Source organism: Indicator indicator, chromosome 10 (genome assembly GCF_027791375.1).
Source record: "Indicator indicator isolate 239-I01 chromosome 10, UM_Iind_1.1, whole genome shotgun sequence".
In the NCBI taxonomy this organism is placed as follows: Eukaryota; Metazoa; Chordata; class Aves; order Piciformes; family Indicatoridae; genus Indicator; species Indicator indicator.
In genome coordinates this window covers 24966718-24992052 of record NC_072019.1, presented here as the reverse complement: position 1 = coordinate 24992052, position 25335 = coordinate 24966718, and the positions used below count along the sequence as shown (strand labels likewise).

Here is a 25335-nt window from a genome sequence, read left to right as displayed (position 1 = left end):
CAGAGCAGGAGACATTTGTATTTATGAAAGAAAGTGGGGGCAGGTAAGATAGTGACAGGCCTGTCTTAATAGGATAAAACCAAATGGGTTTGCAACTGAGAGGAGTGAATGTAAGGGAAATAAAGCTTAAAGAGAGATACAACTCAGTAGCCTTTAGGCTGTGATTGCAGAAATGAGAACTGGGTTCTTCTTCCTGAGCTGGATGCCAACAGTGACAGTCGAGTAGCATGTTCCCACAGTGGTGATATGGATGTCTCCTGACTTCTTACTTCAAGTGCTGTATCTGTGTAAGGAGAATGGAAAATTAATTTGTATACATTGCTCTAAAATCTGCCATTGTCCAAGTCTTCTGTAGTCTTTTCTCACATTTCCTTTTGGTTTTCTATCACTAAGAGCACCAGTGGCATTTCTTCCCCAAAGGGAGTTTTTCCTAACATACTTTGACATTTAGCAAACTCTAATGGAAAATTTCAAAAATTTTGGAGGCAGATTTCCAGCTGCTATGAGTTCTTACACACAAATAGGGTATTTACTTTAGACATTGGCTCCACTTGTTAAAAGCACACCAAAGAGGTGATCTCAGACACTTTTGCCTTTGAAGCAGGAAGTTTAAAAATAAAAAAATATACCCCACTTTATGAAATTCCTTTTCCAGAGAAGACAATATTTGACAAGCACCCTGCACTCAATAGAAAGCTCTCCCCTGAAAAAAAGAATACTGTCTTTTTGTGGTTTGCTACCTAACATGTAGCTTTCTTGTAAGTCTTGTATTTGACAACTTCAAGTGTTCAAACATCAACACCTTTTCTTTTTTAAGATCTTACTGCAGTTGGTGCAAGGGTTTCCTAAATATTACAATAGCAAACAGGATACAGAATCCGGTTTCTGTTACTGTTTTCTTAATAGCAACACTAAGTCACCATAAAACCACAAGAATATAAGCAGAAGTCTTTTGTGTTTTAAAAAGAGAAGTCATCTCTATAGCTTTGCTGTAAACAGAAGTGTGTGAGAGAGAGAGAAGCAGAACTGGAAATGCATGTAAATAGCAGCATGAAATCACTAATGAGCCAGTTTGTGCAGCTGAACTTCTCCTCTTTGGGTTGTAACTTGCACACCCATGAAAGCTTCCAGCACTGCTATGGCACAATTCTGCCTAGCACAGCGTGTTTCGCAGTGCCCTCTGATGGTTGTTTCAGTGTAGGATGCCTGTTACCACTGGCAGCTAACAGTAGCTGTAGCTGTTCAGGTATTGCTTTACAACCAGCTCCCTGGCACTGATCATCCACAATGGTGCAGGGAAGGTACTGAGAACTGCATCACTGCCGTGTGTCACCTGAGCCTGAGGGAGTCACTTTGTTAGTGGTGGTAATAGTATGGTTAGCTAAATCCTGTGCTTTTGTCTCTATGTATGACTGAAATTTGCTGGTGTAGCCTTGTAAAATTCAAATCAGACAAATTTGGGGCATATTCCTACAATGTCAAGTGCTACCCACCAATTTGATTTAATTGTTTATGTTGTGTTTGATTAAGCTTTTCCTTAAGTGTAATCTCCAGAGAAACACCTTAAAAACAGTGAGATACATGTACATACCTATGGTCATCCAGTGGACCTGTCTTGAAGTACACTGGTGTGTATCTTAGTCACCCATTTTCTCTACTAGGCTTTCTTAAATGGAGATCAATTTGCTGTCCCATTTGTTCCCCTGCCTCTCCAAAGCTTCTGGGCCAATCATAAATTATTGGACTTGTTGCATGCTGCCTCTAAACTGAGTTGCCCTGATGACACTTTGGAAACCTCCTGCCACCTTTGGACCACACTGGTGACATGCCACTGTAGATACATGGTCTAGCTGTTGTGCTACCTGTTTTTATAAGTTTGCTACTTAAATTGCTGTAGTGACAAGTCACAAATAATAAAATGTGATCAGCAGGTACTGATGGTTTGCTTCTGATAAGAAAAGGCCAATGGCCCAGCGTGAGAAGGAACTTGAACTGCTGGAGTGGGTCCAGGGGAGAGCCACAAAGATGATCAGAGGGCTGGAGCACCTCTCCTGTGGGGACAGGCTACAAGAGTTGGCTCTGTTCAGCCTGAAGAAGGCTCTGGGGAAGCCTTATAGCAGCCCTCCAGTACCTGAAGGGGGCCAACAATAAAGATGGGAAGGGACTTTTTACAAGGACTTGTAGTGATAGGACAGGAGAAAATGGCTTTAAGCTTGAGGAGGGAGGGTAGATTTAGACTGGAGACTAGGAAGAAATTCTTTACAGTGAGGGTGTTGAGACACTAGAACAGGTTGCCCAGAGAGGTTGTGGATGCACCATCCATGGAGGTGTTCAAAGCCAGGTTGGATGAAGCCTTGAGCAACCTGGTCTATCAGAGGGTGTCCCTGTCCATGGCAGAGGGATTGGAACTAGATGATCTTTAAGGCCCCTTCCAACCCAAATCATTCTATGCATCTATGAAACAGTAGTTTCAGTGGCATCAACAGCAGCAAGGCCGGCTGGGCAGGGTACAGTCCCACCTTTGTCAGTGCAGTCAGATCTAGGGTCTGAAGACCAGCCTCAGGCTGTGTATTGAGAATTACACTGAAGCCACGTTAATGACTTCATAGATCTGATGGACACATTTCCTTTTCTAACCATGTTGTCTCCTCTGGCCCACACTACAAATGTTTATACCTCACTTGCTGTTCAGGCAGTGGGGTTGGGTATTTGACAAGGGCAGATAAAGGCCACTACAGAGGTTTTCTTGTGAGTGAGGAGTGTGTACCAGAGCAGGGACAACCATCCTCTGCCCCTGTTGATTGAGGTGTGAACTGTGATTTTTCAGGGACTGACTTTGAAAAGAGCACGTAGTATCCCTTCCTCTTTAGTGTCAGTGTCTGGTGCTGGACTTAGGAAAACAAATAATAATTGTAAAATAGTATACGCCCTGGAATGTCTGGTTTTGAACACCCTGTTAGCTTGCTTACTTTAATTGGATAGTTAAATAATCATCTCAGCATGACATGATGGGCACGAATGGATCCGAGTTAGTTCCTTTGTGAGATTAATGTGAAGAGATACGTGATTAAATCCTGGCTGTACAGCACAGCACACCTGTTCTGGGCTGATCCTGAATATTTTTTTCTCCATTGCCTGAGGAGGAGGCTTCTCAAAAGGATTACAGTAACACTTTTTGACAAGCTTATAGAGGGTGGAGTTTCCATATAATGACAGGGCTTATTTGATGATGTCTCAGTAATGCATTCTTTTTGGTTTTGCTGTCAGCATTTATTACTGTAGAAGCATTGACTGTTACACAGCTGGTCCAGCTTGTCCACATTTAAGTAACAGTAGGTCTCTCTCCGTGTTTATTTTTGTCATTACGCAACACTAGCACTCCTGCTCTCAGGCTAGACTTCAAGGTGGCATTGTACTACTCATAGTTGCTTCAAAAACCTTTGCATTTTTACAAATACCAATTAAAACCTTCAGTTCACTTTAAATTATGTCTGCTGACACGCTGTATTCTTCAGCATAAAAGAGAGACAAACATTTTTAAACTGGAAAAACTATTAACTGTTGTTAATAGGCTATGACTGAAGATAAGCTGTACAAAAACATGGACCTGCAGAGTCACCATCTTTGCTCTCTGATCTTAGGTGACATCTCTTCTTCCTAGACAGTGCTACAGCATGAATCTCCCTCTCTGGAGATATTCAAGACCCATCTTGATGTGTTCCACTGTGATCTGGTGTAGGTGATGCTGCTCTGGCAGGGGGGGTTGGACTAGATGATCTTTCGAGGTCCCTTGCAGCCCCTAACGTTCTGTGATTCTGTGAGGAAAACAGAAGACCTTCGTTACCAATATCTGGGTGGAGATTAAAAAAAAAAATACGAAAAAGAAAAAACTCCAAAACAGCAACAATAATTCACCTTCTTTTCCCAGGCACAGCTTTGTCAAAACATGCTTTCCTGTATATCCCAGAACTCTCCTGTGTTAGATGGGGCTTTACTGGCCAAGGCTTATTTTCATGACTTTGCAGTAAGAAGCCTGGTATGGCCATTTCTTCCTCCTCTTCTGCCTCACTGCTGTCAAATATTGGGGATTTACTCCTTCTTTTTGACACGATAGTTTAACAGTTTTAGCTTCCAACACCTTTGCTTTTTCTTCTTCCAAAAATATATCTCACAGCCAGAAAGCAAGCTAAAGAGGATTGGTACTAGTGCATTTTCTCCTAATGTGTGGTCTGTTGGTCTAGTCTTCCTTTAGACTGGTTGCTTTTCTCCACTCCTTACCTGTGGTTGTGCTCTCCAGTTAGAATATGGCCTAAGTGCTTCCATCAGCTGTGCAGCAGACCCCTGCACTTTCTGTTTAGGGACAGAAGCCTCCATTAAAATCAGTGGAAATTAGGCATCTGAATCCCTTTTGATAGTCTGTGTTCCATCTAACACTGTCATGTGTATCATGGTATATAATATTTGCACAACAGGAGGTTATGAGAATAAATACATGAAATTCATTAAATTCCAAAGCGCAAAAGCACTATGGTGATGACAGCCATCTAACAAAGATTGTGATTTAACCCCTCCAAAAAAATCCAATTAGCACATTTACTAATTATTACTAGTTATAACTAATTAAACTACAGTAATCAAAATTTATTTGATTAAATTTTCCAGTTTTGTAGTTGTAATATGATAGCATCCCAAACAATGGGTCCCCCATTGTGCACTTCACTGCGCTGACACACCAGCGGCCGCCAGTGCCGCCTGTGAGAGCTGACAGCGTGCTTTGAACTTTGACAAAATACCAGGCAATGGCAGAGGAAAGAAAGAAGATAAAAATGAAAATATCTTTAGTGCAGGTGGCTTTTTTTTTGGCTATACATGTTGATGGTTCCAGTCACTAGAATATTTGCTTAGTTTTTCTTCAGCTTTCCCTGCTATGCAGCCTGGGTGGGCACATGTAGCAGGACTGGCTGGCTCATTTCCAACGGAAAGTCACTGCAGGACTGCTTCTTGAAGGGTTTGGGGTTAGGTTTTTTCTTGTCACTTGAGATAATTCTCAAAAATAAATATCTGGTGCTAGGCTTTCAGCCTTTGATACAGACAGGCAGGATCCTCTGGTAGTTCTGTGTTGTTGTGCCCCTCACTCAGCCCCGTCCAGCCTCCCCACCTGTGGTTTTGACACCACAGAAACATTCATTCGCTTTGTCTTTGTTATTCCCATATGCCTAACACATTCTGTGTACACTTTTTTTCTTCCATATACCCCCATCATGTATGTTTAAGTTATACAATATGCAAGTCTGTCATCTTAGTGAGTCAAGTTAATGCTTTTCTTGCAGTGCTTTGTTTGGACAAAGGGGTGGTTCTCTTTAACGCTCCCATGCATAGCCTTAAGCACTTGCAGATTTTAATTTCAGGAGTGGTTCAGTGAAATGAACTGTCTTTCAGATAAGTATTCAGCATTTCTAAATACACTTCTTTTTTTTTTTAATTATTTTTCTTTTTCCTTTCTTGTAACAGCCATTTAATCACTGATGCTCTGAGAAACGTCTTCTGCTCATGGTTGTCTTCTCAAGCTCTGTCTCTCTCAGTTTTACTTCACAGTAAAACTGATCCCAAAGGGCAGTGGGAAATCAAGTATAACAGCTCATTGAGACAAATCAGGTGCAGAACTAATTCCTGGAGTTAAATAATTAAATTCTATCTTCAGAAACTCAGTGATAAAATGAAATTTGAAAAAAGTCCAGAAGGGCCAATGCTGACTTTTCCAGTAAAACATCCAATCCAAACAGCCAGCTGCATTGTGTATTATTTTCCCTGTAGAATCTGCAGGAAATGAAGGCATTGCTGTCCTAAATGCAAGCAGAAATCCTTTCCTTCCATCATCCTGCATCTGCAGATGCCCATTATTAGGTGCACCAGGGGTAACTTCAGAAATTATTTAGGGAATAATTATTGGAAGGAGTTGTTCTGAATTTCTTCTCAACCTTATCTGTAAATTTGTCTTAGTCTTGTAGCTCTGGATATTACTCAAGGGAAGATTTTGCCTGGTCCATTGTAGCTAGTTCCAATTTTTTTGTTATGACTTTGCATCTGTAATATGCATGATAGCAAAGAAAATTTGTACCTGAAGAACATATTCTGTGGATAAATGCAACTTTTTTTCCAACTATTAAATTTCCATTGAATTAACATCCTCCCTGTTGTTGCATTATCAAAATGAAAAAGCAGAGAGATCTGAGACTTTTTCCCCTCAAGGAGCAAAGGAGAGTTGTCTCCTCATCCCATGCCCAAGACCGCTGGGATGTGGAAGATTTGCATTCACACCAGCCTTCAGGGGTTGCTGTGGAATTTAGAAATGCTGTATAACCCTTGTTTCTGATGAAAGTTTTTTAAGTGACATGGGATAGGTCAGCACCTGTTCATACCTTGGTTTCTTGAGAAAGGGAGATGGCAGTTGCTTTCTGGTGAGCTTGAGTCATCATGTGGTTTCTCTAGAGGAAGAGAGGACTAAAATAAACTGCATTACAAAAAGGAGAACTGCTTCACCTAATGTCTAAAATTTGTCCAAGGTGTAACTCTGAACCAGGGAATATTACAAACTTGCCAGCCTCTCAATAGAGGAGGTGTTTCCTGTTGGGTGTGAGCAGTGTTAGCAAAACGCAGAAGGAAGTACAAAGAGACATTTCATAGAATTACATCTGCTTCTTACCTAAAGAAATCTGGATTTCAGATTGGTTTTTTAAAGGTCTATTTCAATAAGAAACGGAATTGTTTCAATGCAGCGTGAAGCTCAGTGGTGTGGTCATTTACTTTCAGATGTGCCTCACATATTTCTATGAGGACCAGGCAGTCATGCGTAGTAATTCTTCACATTCCTGACATCTCTTTCATAATCCACTTTTAGGATGATGATAACTGCAATGAATAGGGAGGAAAGGAAATTTTTTTTTTTTAATGCCTGGAATTAGTATTTAGATTCTAGTTGTATCATCTATAGTGTCTGTATTTTTTGCAGTCATCATCCAGTTTATGTAATTTAAGCCTATTTAGAAAATTTTTGTGTGCAGGTCTCTGTAGGTAAATGAATCCTGAGCTCAGCACAGGTAACTTCTAGTAACTTCCCAGAGTCTTGTAGATGGTTTGTAAAATGGACTCAATTTCTTACAACTGTAAAGGGAGCTTTAACAGTTTTTATAACTTCATAACTTTTTGCTTTTCATGGGTTGTTTTTGCTTTGGGTAGGGCATTTCTGTGTTTCTTTGGTTTGTGGCTGGATGTTTTTGTAAATTAAAGTAACTCTATGTTAGTTGCTAGCAATCTTTGATGAAGGAAAGAGCCTGTCATTGGAACAATTGCAGCTAATCTTTGGGGCATTACTGGACTTGCGTGACCTTTGAAATTCAGTCGGTCTGCTAAGTTAGATGTGATACATGAAGTTGCAAACATTCATTGAATGTTCAATCTTGGGTCCTGTTTCTGTAAGGAAGAAAGGTTTCCTCTAAAAAGATCTTGTTACTTTCCAATAGGAGGTTGTATACCTTTTCCTGCAATTTGTTCTTTCCTCATGTGGTCACATGCTACTTCAGAGCTTTTTAACCACTAATATGTCAAGAGTTTTGTTTGAAGAACGTCTTGGCATGTTTGCATGACATGATAATAACAGTTAATGTGTGCTTCTCCCATTTAGAAAGGAATTTTTGCCAAGTAGTGAAGTTCTGGGGAGAAAACTGATTGCTTTGCAAAATAATTCCTTTATGTGAAATAAACCTTACAGGTGAATGGGAAAATCAACATAATTCTTCAAGAAGCAGTAGGTAGTAGACTTTAATTTCTAGGAAATACAGGGGACAGATTACTGCAGTGCGAGTCCTGTGTCACTGGTAACTACAGGTGACTGTGCTGAGCTCACCAGCAGTCTCACAGCTAAATCTTATTGATTTTTGTAGAGACCAGTGCAACCTCTGCAGGGCTCTGCAAGGATTATAAGATGTGAGAGGAGTAAGCACATGGAAGCAGATGCTGTCTCTGGCTGCAGAGGCAGAGTATGAAGCTATTGATTGTACGCTTTGCTTTATCAGACATCACCCCAGAGCAGTTATTCCAGCTTTTGGAGATATCCACTTCTTGATCCTTCACTATGTGGGGTGATGCTTCCTTTATTTATAGTAAACCTTTATTCCTTTGTGCTGTGATGATTAATGAGATACTTTGCTAGATTGCTGACTTGAAGTTGGCACATGAACCTCATGTTTCTTGTCTGCCTGCATTTGTCCATTTGAGATGTTTCAGAGCAGGATTTGCAACTTTCCTATTTTTGTATCATATTTAACACTGTCAAGTGAGGCCTCTGTGTGATGTTTAATAGTCATGACCCTGAATAGATCCTCCTGAGGGCTTTTTTACCAAGGAAGGACTTGGGAGCAGGCCCTCTCACAAGGCAAGCCATTACCTGCTATCAGTGGAGGGCAAATTAAAATTCAGACTCATCCTCTAAACCGTGGTCTGTCCTTCTCTATTACAATTCCATCCAAACTGTCAGCCACAGGAGTGAAAACCTCCCCAGCAGCAGCCCACACATATCCCTCCAGGGACCCCCTTCCTGTGTGGCTGGCACAGAATGAGGCTGCACTGGCCACAGCCCTGGTAGGGCAATGAGCTTTGGTACCAGATCCAGCCCTCAGGTCAAAGCTTGGACACACCAATTCTGTTACATGGCAATGAAACCTAGCTTTAGGTGAGTTGTAATTCTTAAAGCCAAGGTCACCCTTGAAGCATTTAGGGACTCATTTGTCTTGGCAGTAGTTAGATAAGTAAGGCAGTCAAATATTTTAAAGCCACTGGGTGAGCAACTGTGAGTGCTGTGAACATAATGATATATTTCATACTGGTCTGCTGTTTGCTGATGGTTTGGGGTTTTTTTGTTTGGTTGTTTTTTGTTTTTTTTTTTTCACTTTAGGATGAACGTGAAGCCAGAGAAAATGTGAAAAGGGAGCAGGATGAAGCATATCGCATATCGCTGGAGGCTGACAGAGCAAAGGTGTGTGCTGGGATGGGATTCTGCACAGTGGGTGAAATCTCTCTGGTGCAAAGGACTGCCTGCCTTCAGTTCTGCTCTTAAGATGGGAGGGCTGCTGTAGGAGCTGTTACTGCCCTCAGTGGTTATAAATGGCACTAGATACGGTCATGAGGGGTAGACGTGATTGATGTTATTTTGCTATAGCGGTCCTGGCCTCACTTAATTCTAGAAGCTGGGAAAGGAATGGCAGGAAGAGATCACTTAATAAATATCCTATTTGTTACATTAATTTCTACAGGAAAGTTGAGAAGTTTCTTTGCTTTTATACGGCTAATGCACACCATTTAACACAGTTATGGGAAGCAAGGCAACAGATGTGTGATTGCTGTTTGTGTTTTTTAGAGGGAAGCACAAGAGAGAGAAATGGCAGAGCAGTTCCGCCTGGAGCAGATTCGGAAAGAACAGGAGGAAGAACGTGAGGTGGGAAGTTTTACCTTTTCTGACAACTTTTTGAGTTCTTGAAGCTTATGGACATTGCAACTTTCATTCAACACACATTGCAGCTTTCACTCCAAGTATACTTTTAATGTGAATGCTTCTTTTTTTAATTGCATACTTGCATTATGGTTTATATGTCTAGTAACTAGAACATTTTCATCCACTGTTAGCTCTTCTGTGTTACCATCTGAGTGACAGTTATGTCATCTGGGTCTGAATTACAGACAGATATTAGATAAATCCATGAAATGAGCTCCATAAATGGTAGAATCCTTGGGAACCCCTAACCTTGTTTCTACAGATACACCTTTTAAAAATATAATACCATGCTTCCAGGAAGCAGCACAAAGAGTAGGTGCAAATCTGATCAAAGACAAGTTGCAAATTTAAATTTGGAAGTCAAATGAAATAAAGAAAAAAATTTAAGGACAAACAAAAACCGAAACAAAATCTACAAAATTTTATTTATGGTACATTTTAAAATTCCTAAGCAGGCCTCTACAGAATCTTTCTCAGAATAAAAATTGTGTTTATGTTTCAAGGCCTATATAAGAAAGGAGAAACTATGTGCAATGAAGAGCACTTGTTCCTCAAAATCTTGTATTTTATAGATTCTCTGTCACCATCCCTGGAGGTATTCAAAACACATATAGACATGGCACTGTGGGACATGGTTTAGTGGTCATGGAGGTGTTGGGTTGACGCTGGGACTGGATGATGCAAGTGGCCTTTTCCAACCTTAATAATTCTGTGATTTTCGAGGGTCACAGTGCCTGTCAGAGACAGCCCCTGCAGCCTCTTTCTAGGCTCTAGGCTAGCTCCTGTCCTAACTGTGTGTCCCTGCAGGTATTTGTATAAAGCATCATGTACACAATTTTACTCGTATCAGTGACTTCCTCATTTTCACCTCCTGGTAAATACAAAATGTGGTAAAAGGGTTGGGGTGTACAGCCATGTTTCTTCCCCTGAACTCCCACCACATGTCAAAGGATTGGTAAAATAGAGTAGTCATGAAAATATTTCCATCTCTTCTGTGAAGCTCTTGAAGTGTAAGTCCTTACTGAACTGCTGTGAAACAGATTATACTTGTAAAGGTCCTTGAGACTGTGGAATAAAATTTTCAGAACTGATATTCACATGTAGATGTCTTGACTGAAAGCACAGTTAACTGGAAGTTGGCCTTTGACTTCCAGGCTTGTAAGATCCTGTGAGCAAGTTACTAATAATGAATACAAAGCTGTATCAGCAGCCCTGTTGAATATATAGTTCGTGAGTGTGTTTCCAGTATTCTATTAAATATAAATGTGGAAAAAAATCATTTATATAAAATATCAGAGTTCCTCTATTTTTGGTTGACTTAACAGAACTTCTTTGCTTTGACTTCCATGCATTACAGAGATTTCAGATTTGGAATTATACTGTCATTTAATTCTCCACTTAGTTAAAGTCCTTGGAACTCGTGGAATTCTCATAAGTCACAGCCTTGCTCATCTCCCCCACCCCTGTCCACACGTGACTTAAATGTATACTTGACATTTCAGTCTTGTGTACTTTGCTGATGTATGAAAAAATTGCATTATACAACTACAAAAAAAGTTGGCTACGAACACATTTATTATTCCCTGCAATAAACCCAATAAACAAACGGTATGAGCAATGCATTTGCATATATATATTTTTGACCAAGCTAATGGCATTAAAAAACCTGAACCACTTAAGCATTCAAGAACCTTTTAAACTGTGCCGCATTGCAAATACCAAACAGGTGTAGTCAATGCTTTGGGAAAGATGCAGTCCCCTTCTTCTTTCTTATCCTACAGTATCTGATCACTTATTTAGCTCCTGTTAACATCAGCCAAGAATGGAAGCTAAAAAACAGCTGAAGAAGCAATGCAGAGAACTGAGCTGTGAGAATTGTGTCAAGAGTAATTGTTAAGATGGCAATTCTGTGAGGTTAATAGTAATAGAACATACACCAATCCTGAGCAGCTGCAGGCTGCTGAGCAGTCAGCTCACACTCAGCATCAAGAAATAGGGGGGGTTGGTTAAGTAATTCTGCATGCATAGAAACAATAATTAATTCTGCTTTATTATATCTGCTCCTGAACCTTCTCTGATAGCTTGGCCTTTTGGAAATCGTTTTCTTAGGCAAAGGCTGCAAGACTGGCCCATGTTATCAAAATATACCTGGGCTTCCCTGTTTTAACGTGGAGCACAGTAATGAAAATAATGGGATCTGTTTGCTTAGCAGAACAAAAGGGATTTTAACAATAATGTTTACTAACACTCCCCATTTTCCATACAGATTACTTAGGCTGAATTGTTCTGCAACAGTGTTTACTTACAGAAGTGGCTTTATGTTCAGTTCATACGTTTAAAATCTGACTAGTGAGCTACTCACACACTGAACATCTTTTTATCAACAAACTGAAATTGCTTGTTCAGGTCCAAGAGTTTTTAATGTGATCCATCACATCGTTGTTTTCTGCCTTGGTTTGCTGGTGCAGAATATCCACTGTAAATTGCCATTTTATGTTGAAGCCTTGGAGAGTAGTTACTTTGGGGAGCCACGCACTCTTTGCACAAGAAAAGAGCTCTAATGAGCTACTGTTGTTTATTTTTCTATAATATAATTGATTGGGTTCAGTAAATAATGTAGCATCTGTTGTTATACTGTGTGGGGAAATGTCAAAACAGAAAGATAGTAAGCAGGTGGTTGAGAGTGAGAAAATTAAAATAGAATCTATTTAAAATATAATCTCACAGTAGATGAGCAAAAATGAACTCAAGTTCTATGTATAAATATTTATACTGAGATATAATTTGCTTGGAGGTTTGTGTGTAAGAAGTAGACTATTTAAAAGCCTTCATCATCTTGCTTCTGCCCAGTCCATTCCCTTTTTAAGGTAATCATCCTGCATCAGTTTCTGTTACTGAATGACCTTGGGGAGGTTTTCAAAGGCACAAATAGCAACTGTGTATCTTGAAAGTTCCTGGAAAATCTGGGTGAATCCTAGCCTGACTGCCTCTTCACTTTGAAAAATTGTCTTTTAGGTATGTTTTGGGGGAGGCAGCGTGGGCATGCTCCTGCCCTTAAAATCTTGACATCAGCAGTACACACAGCATTAGCAGAAAGACAGTCATAAGCATTTTTAGACCTGTAATTTCATTGCAGTTTTGAGGCTGGTTTTGTTCAAGTTGTTGCAGACAATGTCCACACCTGGTCTTGGAACCACCTTCCTGCAAATAATGATGATGATAATTATTAATAATAATAGCTTGCTCTAAATCATGAAGTTACCATTTCTGTTCTTCCAGTTTTCTTCTTTGACCATGCCTAATTTTATATGTACATGCCTGCATACCTTCATGATATATTTAATTATGTCTTTTAACGATGCTTTTGTTTGTTTGTGTCAAATCTGCATATATTTCTGTTTACTTTGAGCTGCCATTAAAGGTCTGGTCTTTGCTGCAATTGGTCAGTTACTCAGAGCAAGAGGAGAGCAATTTAATGGGTGCATTTAAAGAAATACTTTTACTGCCTTTTAATTTCTACCCTTTCAAGGAAGTAATTGGCCACTTGTCAAATATTCTCTCATTCAAATTTTTTCCAAGGCTTTCTGCCAAATGATTAAATTACTTATCCCCACCGTGCATTAACTGTAGACCTAATAATATGTGTCATAAAGAAGGATTTATTTTAATTAGTTGTCTGGTGGGCTGTTATTAAGGAATGAATAAAAATGATTTTGTCATTGAGATATAAAACACAACTATGGCTCTGGGGCACTCCCGCACACCTTGAAGTTCTAGGAGAAATAAGAAGGAAGGCTTTCTGTTGTTTTCTTCTGCTGCTAGCATTGCAAGCTAAGTGGTTATTTTTCCTTCCTCAGGCTATCAGGCTCTCTCTTGAGCAATCTTTGCCTCCCGAACCGAAAGAGGAGAGCACCGAGTCTGTCAGTAAACTGCGTATCCGGACACCCAGCGGAGAATTCTTTGAGCGACGTTTCCTGGCCAGCAGCAAGCTGCAGGTTGTCTTTGATTTTGTAGCTTCCAAGGGGTATCCTTGGGAGGAGTACAAGCTGCTGGGCACCTTTCCAAAGAGAGATGTGAGTAAATGTACCTTTCGGGAAAAGATACCACTGCTTCTCACCCCTGCATGCTAGATGACCAGCGTGTGTTATAGCACAGAAGGTAAAAGATGTGCCTGAATAAACTGGAGAGCTGCCAAGCTCTCTGGCAGTAAGCAAGATAACCTACCACTGCCAAGCAAGCTAACCTAACCACTGCCAACCTCTGTGGCTGTAGGTGCTAACCTACCACTGCTCTCATATGTTACACACAGGTCTGCTTTGAGAAACCTGTTTCCAGTGACATTGTAAAACATCCTGTTAGTGAAATAAAACAAGCTGTGAACCATATTCAATGAAAGCTGCCTGATTATGCAGAGGCAGCATCATTAATGTCCTGTTTTGAGGGAAACTGCATCCATACTGGTACTTTTTTTAGGTCTGTCATGAGCTGGTACTTCTGATCTTTTCTGGTTTTGCCATTTTGATGCAATTTTGTAGGCCAGGGAGGCTAAGTGTCAGGTAATACGCAGTTATGAACTAATCAAGGCATTCTAATAAATTACTCATCCAACTGTTACATAATACCAGTAAATAATCATTTGTATCCCCTACCTTGAAATTCTAATGATGTCCCTGCTGTGACCCATTTTCAAAATCATTCTGCTTACAAAAGCCAATTAAATTCTGTTCATATATCAGCAAATATTTATATGCTGGTTACTAAGTTTCTTCTAAAATATACCTCTTATGTTTTCTGTTCCTTTACAAATTAACTTTCCTTTCCTATTTAGCCATTATTACAGCAAAGGTAAAAGTCAGTGGGTCCAACTGTGCTGTAATTACCCAGAGTCCTGCATAAAAGGTGAAGGTAACAGGCGCTACAGGGATGCTTGGCACTGCACTGGGTAAAGTGCAGCAGCTTTGTGGCTAGACTGTCTCAGCACTGCAAAGGAGTGTAGGCAGCTCTGGATCAGATGTTTGGTTTGTTTTGTTTTTTTTTTTTTCTGGGGGTATCTCCAGGTGACTGGTTAATCCATTTTTCATAAAAAGAAGCTCAATAACTTGGGTTGCTTTTTCATTTTGTTTCCCATCACTGCCCCTGGAGACAGTTCACTAGGAATAAGGCTCTGCTTAGCGTGTTTGCAGTTCTGCTTTGGAACAATTGACTCTTGCTATATCATCTTATTTGTAAGTACTCTAATGGGGAAGAAAATCATGTCCTTAGCAAGCTTACAACCTTGAGAGTGGATGTGATTTCTGACCAATTTTTGGCATAACTCTCTGAACAGGATTGTAGTGCTGCAGCTTTTTTTTGCACCTTACCCTATATTGAGAATCTTGATAAGTCAGACTGAAAAGCAATGTTTAAAGAGTCTCATTAATTGCTAATTAGCTTTACTCCTTAAGCATGTAATCTCATTTCCAATGGAACCAAAGACCAGAAGCGTCACCTGTGTTTCCAGAATTACTAATTGTTGAGTTTACTTGACAGAGGAAAACCAGTCTGTCACAGTCTAAACAATGGGCTTATGTATTTTAAATATTTTGCAAGTCAAACCTCCCTACCCATAACATAGTCCTGTCTTAGCACAGAGTCAGTATTAAAAACCTACAAGTATATTATTCTCACTTTTATACATTTGTTTTGCACTTCAGACCTGCTGCTTCTGTACATAATCACATCACCATCATTATTAATTTTAGTCTGCTGTAACACACTCAAAAATTCATCAGACAACTGACGTAAGAACAAGTAAAAAAGAGGGAGAAAAGTAAAAATTAGAACAGGCCAATGATTCCAGTACTGTCAGGGAGCAAACACTGGGGTCAAGAAGGGAGAATTTAATGGCAGGGGACAGAGTGTTGGTCTGTCACATGGGAAGCAAAGACCCTGTCATCATTTCTCTATGATTCCTACCTAATACTGCCGTGTATGAGGAGTCACATAAATGATTCATGCCGATTGACTCAGCGGCCGTGTATGAATTCGGTTGCCATTGTGACCATCAGAGCTAAAACAGACAAAGTATAATCCCTAGGGGTTTGCTAACCACTGAGAACTGTAAATGACATCTGCCATGTTCCACAGGTTTGGAAAGTTGAAGTGTACAATTCCACAGACAGATATAAAAAGAAACACAAAGGAGGTGCTTGATGAACGCCTTGGAAGCACAGTGAAAGTTGATCTTCATCACCTTAGGCTTTGTGGTATATAGTCTCTTAAAATGACACTAAGAACTCCAGCGCCTGCTGCTGTCTGACATGTACCACAAACATTCATTGAAATCTCTGCAACAAGAACAGAGTACTTGGGATGCTGGTGCTCCGGGAAACAATAGCATTTAAAATGTCTGTGTGTATTTAAACTATACATAATATTGCTGAAAGTGTCAGGACTACTTTGCTGGATTTTTTGCTGCAGTAAGATGAAAACACGTCTTCTTGAGTTAATATTTTTTTTCCCTTCCCTCATCAGTATTCCAATAGCATGCACACACCAGAATGTGTTTCTGTTATGCCAAAACAAGGGGGTTATTTTCAATCAAATCACCATTGTCTTGTGGTAAACTTGTTAGAGCATTTTTCCCTGCTTCTCAAAGCTATCAGTCCTGACACCCTGATACAGTGTTGTTGAAGTATTTTTACTTCTTTGGCAAATAAAAATTCATTAGTTCTTAGTTCTATGTTCCAGTTGCTTACACAGATATCCTTAGCTAACTTGAAGTTGGTATCATAACCCTACTGTAAATACAAACTTCTACACGTGAGTAAATACACAGATTAACCTTTTCCAGACACTACTTGTAGATTTTAAAGCAGCAGTGACATTCCAAAGCAGTTAAGCACATGCAGTGACTCGTTATTGGGCCTTTGTCACCAACTCTGCTGTTCTTTCTACTAGCACTGAAATTAGATATTAACCACCTCCTCTCTCAGTCCCTTAACCAAGGCAGCAGTGTGTACCTACCATACCAACAAGGGTCTGTGGCATGGGGACAGCAGGTAACCTGTACCTCTAACTATGGCAAGCACCTCTGTCAGAGTGAAAAGTGTCAGAGGAAGATGGTCTCACCTGGGTTACTGTGTCCAGCTCTGGAGCCCTCAACACTGGAAGGACATCAGCCTGATAGAGCAGGTCCAGAGGAGGGGCATGAAAATGATCAGGGGGCTGGAACACCTCTCCTATGAGGACATGCTGAGGGAGCTGGAGTTGTTCAGCCTGGAGAAGAGAAAGCTCTGGGGGAGACCTTAGAGCAGCCTTCCAGTACCTGGAGGGGGCCTGCAATAAGGCTGGAGAGGGACTGTTTACAAAGGCCTGTAAGGATAGGACAAGGGACAGTGTTTTAAATTAGAGAAGAGTAGATGTAGATTGGATGTTAGGAGCGAATTCTTTACCATGAGGGTGGTGGAACACAGAAACAGGTTGCTCAGGGAGGTTGTTGAGGCCCCATCCCTGGAGATATTCAAGGTCAGGCTGATCAGAGCAACCTGATCTAGTGGAGGATGTCCCTGCTAACTGCAAGGGAATTGGGCTAGATGACCTGTTGAGGTCCCTTCCAACCCAAACCATTCTATGATTCTGTGATTGTGAGTTCTTTGCATTATTTTTAAATGCACCTGCAAAGGAATTATGGAAGCAAAGGTGTGAGCTATAAATTGTTAGTGCTGGTTTCAGAATTGTAGTTCCCATTCTTCCAAGAATCACTCTAATCTTCAAAATGCATTTAACTATAACAAAAAAGTTTACCCTGAGCACATTAATGTGCGCAGTCAACCTCCTCATTCAGTATTTCTAAGTCACTTTCTCTTGAAAGCCTTCCCAAACACTAATTTCAGTAGTCCTCTCATTCTGACAGCTGCAAGGTCCACCTTCTCCCAGAACTTTGGAGACTTGCTGGACAATCAGTTCCTCACTTCCTTTTGTGGTGGAAATCTGCAAAAGTCTTTCTAAAAGTTTTTAGCATCTTACAGAGTAGACATTTCCCCATACTTGAAGCAAGAAGCTGAAGTGTACCAGGTCTAACTGAAACTGCAGGAGGAATGTGCAGAACAAATTTTACACAAACTGTGCTTCAGACACCCTGCCTAGGGTTAATGATATGTTTGTGAATGCTGTATGGTATCTCTCAGAAAGGGAAGTCCTAGCATGCTTTCTATTTTTGAAAGACTGAGTTTATTAATTTCTTCTGAAAAATCAAACTTGTGACCAATAATTTCTTCTGCTTATTTCTCCTTAGGGTGTAGTATTAGTTATGTGTTTGAGAGTATGCCTTCAGCAGACATGGTATTAGAGACTTAAGCTCTTTATTTACTGTATCTGGGAGCTCTGGTAAGCCAAGACCTCTACAGTATTTCACATTTTATTTTTCTGAGCCACAGCTTAGGATCAGGTGGCAGTTAAGTCACTTAAGGTTATTTAAATGCATCTAAAATGTTGCTTAATAATTCAGAACCAGTTTGGTCTGTTTAGAGTATTAAGATTTTTTAAATCCTTTTAATTAACCAATTTCAACAGCAGTTTAAATAAACAGAAACAAAAAATCTGTCTCTCCCTTGAAAATGCAGAAAATAAACTTAAATTACATCTCAGTTCAAATTAGGTGTGATCGGGATTTCAGTAAATTTAGGGCCAGACAATTCTTAATATTGTATGGGAGTATAAGGTAAGATACTTCTCCCAACCCAAGTGTGGTCATTCGTTCCCATGCTCTGGCAGGAAAAATCCTCTTTGATGCCCACAGTGGTCAAAACAATCCTAGAATCCTAGAATCAGTCAGGGTTGGAAGGGACCACAAGGATCATCGAGTTCCAACCCCCCTGCCATGGGCAGGGACACCTCACACTACAGCAGGCTGGCCAGAGCCTCATCCAGCCTGGCTGCAAACACCTCCAGGGCTGGGGCCTCAACCACCTCCCTGCACAACCCATTCCAGGCTCTCATGGTGAAGAACTTCTTCCTCACATCCAGTCTGAATCTCCCCACTTCCAGCTTTATTCCATTCCCCCCAGTCTTGTCACTACCTGACAGCCTAAAAAGTCCCTCCCCAGCTTTCTTGGAGCCCCATTCAGATCCTGGAAGGCCACAAGAAGGTCACCTCAAAGCCTTCTTTGCTTCAGACTGAACAGCCCCAACTCTCTCAGTCTGTCCTCATAGCAGAGGTGCTCCAGCCCTCTGATCATCCTCCTGGCTCTTCTCTGGACACCTTCCAGCATGTCCAGATCCCTCTTGGAATAGGGGCTCCAGAACTGGACACAGTTAATAATGCTACAGGATAGTAAATTCAGCTGCAGCACCCAGCACACATAGTCTTCTGAGCTGGTAACTGTCCTCTCATGTTCTTGGAAAGCTAATATTACAGTGTGGTCCATATATCACCTACTTTTCAACTCATTAGGTGGTATTTAAACTCTTCAAATAGTTCACACAAGGGTTATATGTCCAGCATCATCTCTGGCTTTTAACATTCTTTCTCCTAATCACTATCTTGATAGAAAGATGGAAGAAAGGTGTTAAGTGAGAAAGGATTCATGCAGTGTTGTGGTTATACCCAACAGTGCTTCTAGTGACTTCACATAGATCATGAAAGTTACTTGAATATCTGTCTTACAGCAAAGGAGGCTTTCAAAGGAATGAAATATTTTTCTGATATGCTCAAAAAATTTGAGGATGTTTTTGCAAGTTCAGGAAAAATTTAACATGTGATTCATGTTATTCTTCCAGTCATTTCAGCTACTGATGGCATGTTTATCAGTTCTGATCTAGTTTTCACAGGGCCACAGCCACCTACAAAGGCAGACGTCCCTCAACTGTGCTTAAGTCAATACTCCCTGCCCTTGTCTTTTCTCTCCGTTCAGGATATGTTGTTAGTTTATTTATTCAAGCAGTTAAGTTTGGTTTAGTCAAGACACTGAGAAGTTGCCTAAGCAAATTGGCCACACCAAAGGAGCATATTCCCATGCCTCTTTTAGAAGCATGATTTCTGATAGTTCTTGTAACAGTAGAACAATTGGACTGATTAACCTTGAGTGCAAGAGGAATGGACCACATGTCATTGCAGCCAGAGTGCTGAAGCATTTGCAACCTCGAGGTTTTACTGCTCTTAACAAGTTTGTTCCTTATAAAGAATAACATCACAGTCTTTTGGTCAACACCTACAAAGGGAGCAGGTGATACTCTTGCCCTGTAGAAATCAGTGGTAGTACTAGAGAGAATATTGAGTAGATTTTGCTGCTTGAAACGTGATATTTATTTCTGTGGCAAGATATTTTCCATCTAGGTAGCTGAAAAATTCTGGAAGCATTACAGAAAGATTTTTTAATGAGGTTTTCTTCCAAGAAAAACTCATTTGACCTTTTCAGACATGGTGCCTTTGCATAAGTAGCTATGATGATACCCAAAGAGAAAGTCCTTCATATGTCAAGTCACCAAAAAGAGATGGAAGGAATGTCTCCCTCCCCTCATAGATATAGGCTTATTCTAAAAAGAAATAGCATTACATTCTATAGGTCAGTGTCATTTCAGACCTCCTACAACAACTCTATTTGAATACAGGGAGTGTTTAACCAAATTCAGGAAGTAGGTGTGCCATTTCAGATGAGCTATTTTACTTGAGCTTCACTGAGGTAAGCAAGCACTCACCACAACACTGAATACTCAGTGCAGTACATGAACTCTCAGTTGAGTCATCTTCATTAGCCATCCCAGTGACTAATGCCAACCATGTGATTAATATATTCCACCCAAGCACATCCCTCAGACCAAAAGTGTTCTTTTATTTGGCACTGCCCCATTTGACAGAACGTTTTTTTCAGGGAGGCACATTTCTATTCACAGCTAAGCTGCAGACCTTTTCTGTTGCATGTGGCATTATCCAGCATAAACTGGGCCTAGAGATACTCTGTACTTTTCCCCCAGAATTCATGCTTAGTGTCAGTTTTGTGGGCTTTTTTTTTTCCTTTCTCATAGGAAGAAAATGTAACGATAAATACCAGCCAAGAGCCTTTGTAATAGTATGATAACTAAGAATGCTGCATCTGGTTACCAGAAAATTTAATGATCTCCTGCTGTTTTGGTAATTGCACAAGTAATGCATCAGACTAAATCACCAAAGCAGTCTTGGGCGCACTTTTTATTCTCTTTACTTATCTACCAATCACAACGTTATACTGTAGAGATCCTTGTGGTATCTGAGCATCTTAATCCCTTGAACTTGTGATAAAAATCCTTTTGGATTGTTTTTCCATGCAGTTGTAATTAAGTGCACATGAATCCAATCCTGGGTCATTCTCCTGTGAGTGACTGTGTTCACATCCATCCCCCTCTGGGATGTGCATATGCAAAGCAAAGACCTTGTAGTTCGTTTGGAGCACTAAATGCATTTATGTTTTCAGACTTCCAGGAAATGTGGCTGTTTCCTTCTTTTCAGCTCTTCATCAATATCCACAGCAAAAACTATGGTATTTCTGGGGACATGACCTTTCTTCTCTGTAGCTGGCATATTTTAAGGTGATTAAATACATGAATAGCTGTTAGCTGGATATGAGTACGCTGGCAGCAGTGCCCACAGGTAATGGACTGTTCCACTTCTTGGCACAGCACAGAGGATGCTTGACATACAAATGCTGTCATCTGTAGAGGCCAGTGCTTAAATCCTTTCTCTACGCAGCAAGAAAACTGAAAGTAAAGACTGTGAGGGAGCAGGTAATGGAGTTTCCTCAGCCTGCAGGTCCTTTGTCAGGAAAAGACCCATTTCAGGTGTTCTTCAGCCTCTTTTTTCCAAGATACCACACAAATTTCTTAAATAGATCAAAGATTTTGAAACAAAAGAAGGAAGGGAAGAAAGCAGAAGAGCTGAGGAGAGCTTTACACCATCTTGCTTTTCCCTCCGAATCTGAAGTCCTCCAGTCTCGGAGCTGTTGGCACTGTGGAGACCTGCACCATCTTGTTCAGTACCTGCAGATACTCTGACTGCAACTAACTCTGACTTCTTGCTCTCAATGTATGAGGCAACTTATCAAATGTTTTAATGCCATCAATAACATTTCAACAAAAGTGACATTATTGAAAGAGACTTCGATTAATTTAAATACTTTAGTGTTTTCACTTCTGCCAAAGTGTACAAGTGCATTTGTTGTTTTATCATTGAAAATGAGCTGTTTGAAAGGCTGAAGGAAGGTGCAGCCTTTTGTGTAGTGATTTTTCTGTGAGATAAATTCTTAGAAATAAATACAAAGGAGGTATTTGGTGTTGTTAATAACCAGATTTATTTTGGCCATTTGTGGTTTTGTGTGAGAATTAGTGTTTGTGGGTTTTCAGCTTTCTCCTACTAACATAGGGTGGTTTTGCCAACTAAATGAATCAAATTTTCATCTAGAATTGTGATTTCTTAATGTTGAGCTTCTTAAAAGCATCACATACTCCAGGTGTGATTGTACAAATACAGCAACACACTGCGTTTGGGCTGATCCTTACTATTTACACTTCCATTAAGCTTAGTATTTTAAAAAGCAGAGAAAACAGTTGCTGTCTTAATTTACTGTTTAAAAAGCCAAGTAATGCAAGTCAGGTTTACAAGGCTTCACAGACTGGAATCTATGCAACAGATTATTTTCTGATCTAAATTAAGTCAATGCAAATGTGCACTGTGTAATGACTGGCTGCATCTCGGCTATCTGAGAGCTGCATGGTTTTTCTGAGAGTGGAAAGCATGCTCATAGAAGATAAACCAACGATTTTCTGTTTTATCAACATCCTTTTCTTTGCTTAGTAAATGTATTTTTAAATATGCTTCTCTAAAATACTGTTTTGAGAAACTCTTCTCAGAAGAACAAGACAGTAAGAGTGGGACATATCTGGACTGAGCCTTTGTACTTGGAACGAGACTAAAAGTCTTTTACTATGACATATTTTTCCTTATTTGTGATGGCTTTCTTCAATTCAAATGTAAATTATCTCCACATTTATTCAACTAAACCAGATCTAATTGCATATGTTTCTGTAAAGTAGCCCTACTTCTGTTTGTTGCTCAAGTTGAGTGTATTATCTGTATGACCCATAGATGTTTCAATAGGTAGAAAGGAATCACTGTATTTGTTTGTGTGTCATTCTGAAAACATATTTTTTTTAAACAGATCTGGTCCTTTACCAGGTGTGCCTTTAAGTAATTTCTATTGCATTTATACTTTGGGAGGATTAGTAAAGAGAGTAAAAGAACTCTTTGTCCGTTAGATTCATTAAATGTATTCATGCGTGTGTAAGTAGCATAGAGGCTGTGCTGCTCAGGAATCAGATCCTTGTCCTAGGGTGTAGAGAAAGGTGAAGGGTGTGATATTTACTGCTTGTGTAAGTGTCATAATAATTGTGTACTCGATTCTTTATTTTTAAATAACCTTCCTGGGCATTAAGCCATGGGGCTTTTTTGTGTTTATCTTTTCCCTGCAGAGTTAGGGAGGGAAAGGAACCACACCTTTGAAATGGTGAAAGTACAGCTGTTCAGGAGGTGTAGTAGGTCAGCAAAGGTGAACACAGAAATAACACAAAAAATATGCTAGAAGGAAAAAGTCTTGGATATAAAAATGTATTAAAATGGTGTTTAAGCTAATGTTAATGTTTTGTTATTGGGTTATTAAAAACCTAAGGAATTCATCTGGAATAAAGTATAAGTAACTATCATATTCTTACAGGAAAAGTAGAAGAGCTAGCATTGCTGTCTTCTCATTTTTGCAGTCTTACATCATTCACAGTGCCACAGACATACATCAAACAAAAAAGCTAGTGCTTAGTTGAGATGATCACCTCAGAATTCTTTTAAACAGGTATCTATCAAAATAATAAATTTCCTGTGTGCCAAACCAGCATTGGTTACATAATGGAGCTCTTAGGAGACAAACTCTTACCTCCAGAGCACCAAAGCATACAGTCCTGTAAAACTCTACCAATAGCACAGTTGGTTTACTACCTGAAACCTGTTTCAGTGAAACCAAAACATTTTGCAGCTCAGTGGCAAGATCTAACACCAACAGAAATGAAGTCCTGTTACCACCCTTCAGTCACGTTGTTAGAAAGTCTAGCCTGAGGAGAGAAGAGTGTTGAAGTTTGCAAAGAAAGTGATTTGCTTGAAGATAAACACTGCCAGGGCACTTTCAGCCTTGGCTTTGGGACAGGCTAGAATGTGCATGTATGTTATTCAGCAGTTCTGTCAGCTCAACTATGAGTCATTTTGCTATCAGTCGAGTGCTGTTCTCTTAGCATCTGGACACTGTATCCTTCTTCTACCACCCTCACTATATAAACCTGGAACAATTTAGAGTCACTTTTAAAGGAGTTTTTAGTTTGTATTTCATTATAATATAAAATACTTAGCTCGGCAAAAACACAACATGCATTTTAAAAATACTTTCACCTCATCAACTGGTATCACCATGTGATGTGTGAGTGGACTCCTAAGAGTGCATTGGTACAACTGGTAGAAAGTCAGCTATTGTAGGACTTTAAAACAGAAACACTATACTTGTAATATTTGTTTAGGCCTGTAACAGATGCTGAATACTTAACTTGGTGAATTTTGCAAAGAAAGTGTTGTTTTCACTACTTGGGTACCTATGTAATTTCCCTGAGTTGAACAGAGTCAAACCAGATTCAGTCTATAAACACATGCTTAAATGATCTCCTGTGTAATTTCTAACAGCATAAAAGAAATCTTTAATAAAGGTATAGGGGGGGTTGGGACAATGAACCTTACATAGCATGCAGGGCTGTTTTGAAAAGAGACCATGCAATGACATTGGAGGAAAAGATTGTCAACACTGGACTCCAGAATTTATCCTAATAGTAATGAAACAAGTTAGAGATATTTAAATATGAAGATATTTTATACTTTTGATATCATATCAGCTTGGCTTTATTAAATAATCCTCATAAATTTAAGTGAAGAAAATCCATTAGGGCACCACATTTGACACACCTACAGCTCACCCAGGATCCCTTGGTCTCCATTATATGATTCTTTAATGTCTAATTCTGTTTTAAAATGTTATTAAGTTACAAAGCATTTTAGGTCTTACATTTCATATATTTACAAGAGAAACCATTTCTTTTGGTAGGAGGTGCATGCACTAATAAGGATTCTCTTCTTCACAGTAAATAACATATTTGCAAACCACAGATAACAAAGTAGAAGCTGCAGAAGGGTTATGGTGTGATAATTAAGTACAATGGCGACCCATATGAACAGAAAATGCCAAGGAGCTAAAACAAAGCAACAACAGCTTTGTTTGTTGACAGATGTAGGAGCCATATTGTTAGTTAATTGGGTAATGGTGTAAACATTTGCAAACTCTGCTGTCCCTCAGTGAATTAAGCAGCACACTGAAATCATGGTGAAAAGCTGCACAGTCCTTTTGCTGCAGGTACTCCACAATGCTTTTAGCTAACCTTCTGAGTATGAGGACACTGAAGAAGGGGCATCATGCTTTGTTATTATTCAGAGTACTTGAAGTTTGCAAACCTTAGAGCTCGGACTATGTATCTTGAATTACACTCCAGAGAATAATAGGTTTCCATGTGTTTGCAGTCTGGAAGACTGTGTTCATTGCCTAGGCTTGCTCTTCAGATTTTTTTTTTCTCCGAGATGTAGAAGAGACTTTTTGTGTCTCTCATAGCTTTTCTTCAGGGAGGGGAACCTGCAGGATTTGAAAACAGAGGTCTAATTAGATGCTGGCTTGAACTGAAAAGGAAAATTGCTTCTCAGG

General features: G+C 39.8%; 1 protein-coding gene across 1 annotated transcript in view; it reads left to right on the top strand.

The window, feature by feature from the left end:
* FAF1 (Fas associated factor 1) overlaps positions 1–25335 on the top strand; it is a 163161-nt gene that overhangs the window by 135451 nt on the left and 2375 nt on the right. The window contains exons 16-18 of the mRNA XM_054384300.1: positions 8951–9031; positions 9413–9490; positions 13405–13620. Of these exons, the coding sequence (XP_054240275.1) occupies positions 8951–9031; positions 9413–9490; positions 13405–13620 (375 nt within the window). The remainder of the gene's footprint in view (positions 1–8950; positions 9032–9412; positions 9491–13404; positions 13621–25335) is intronic.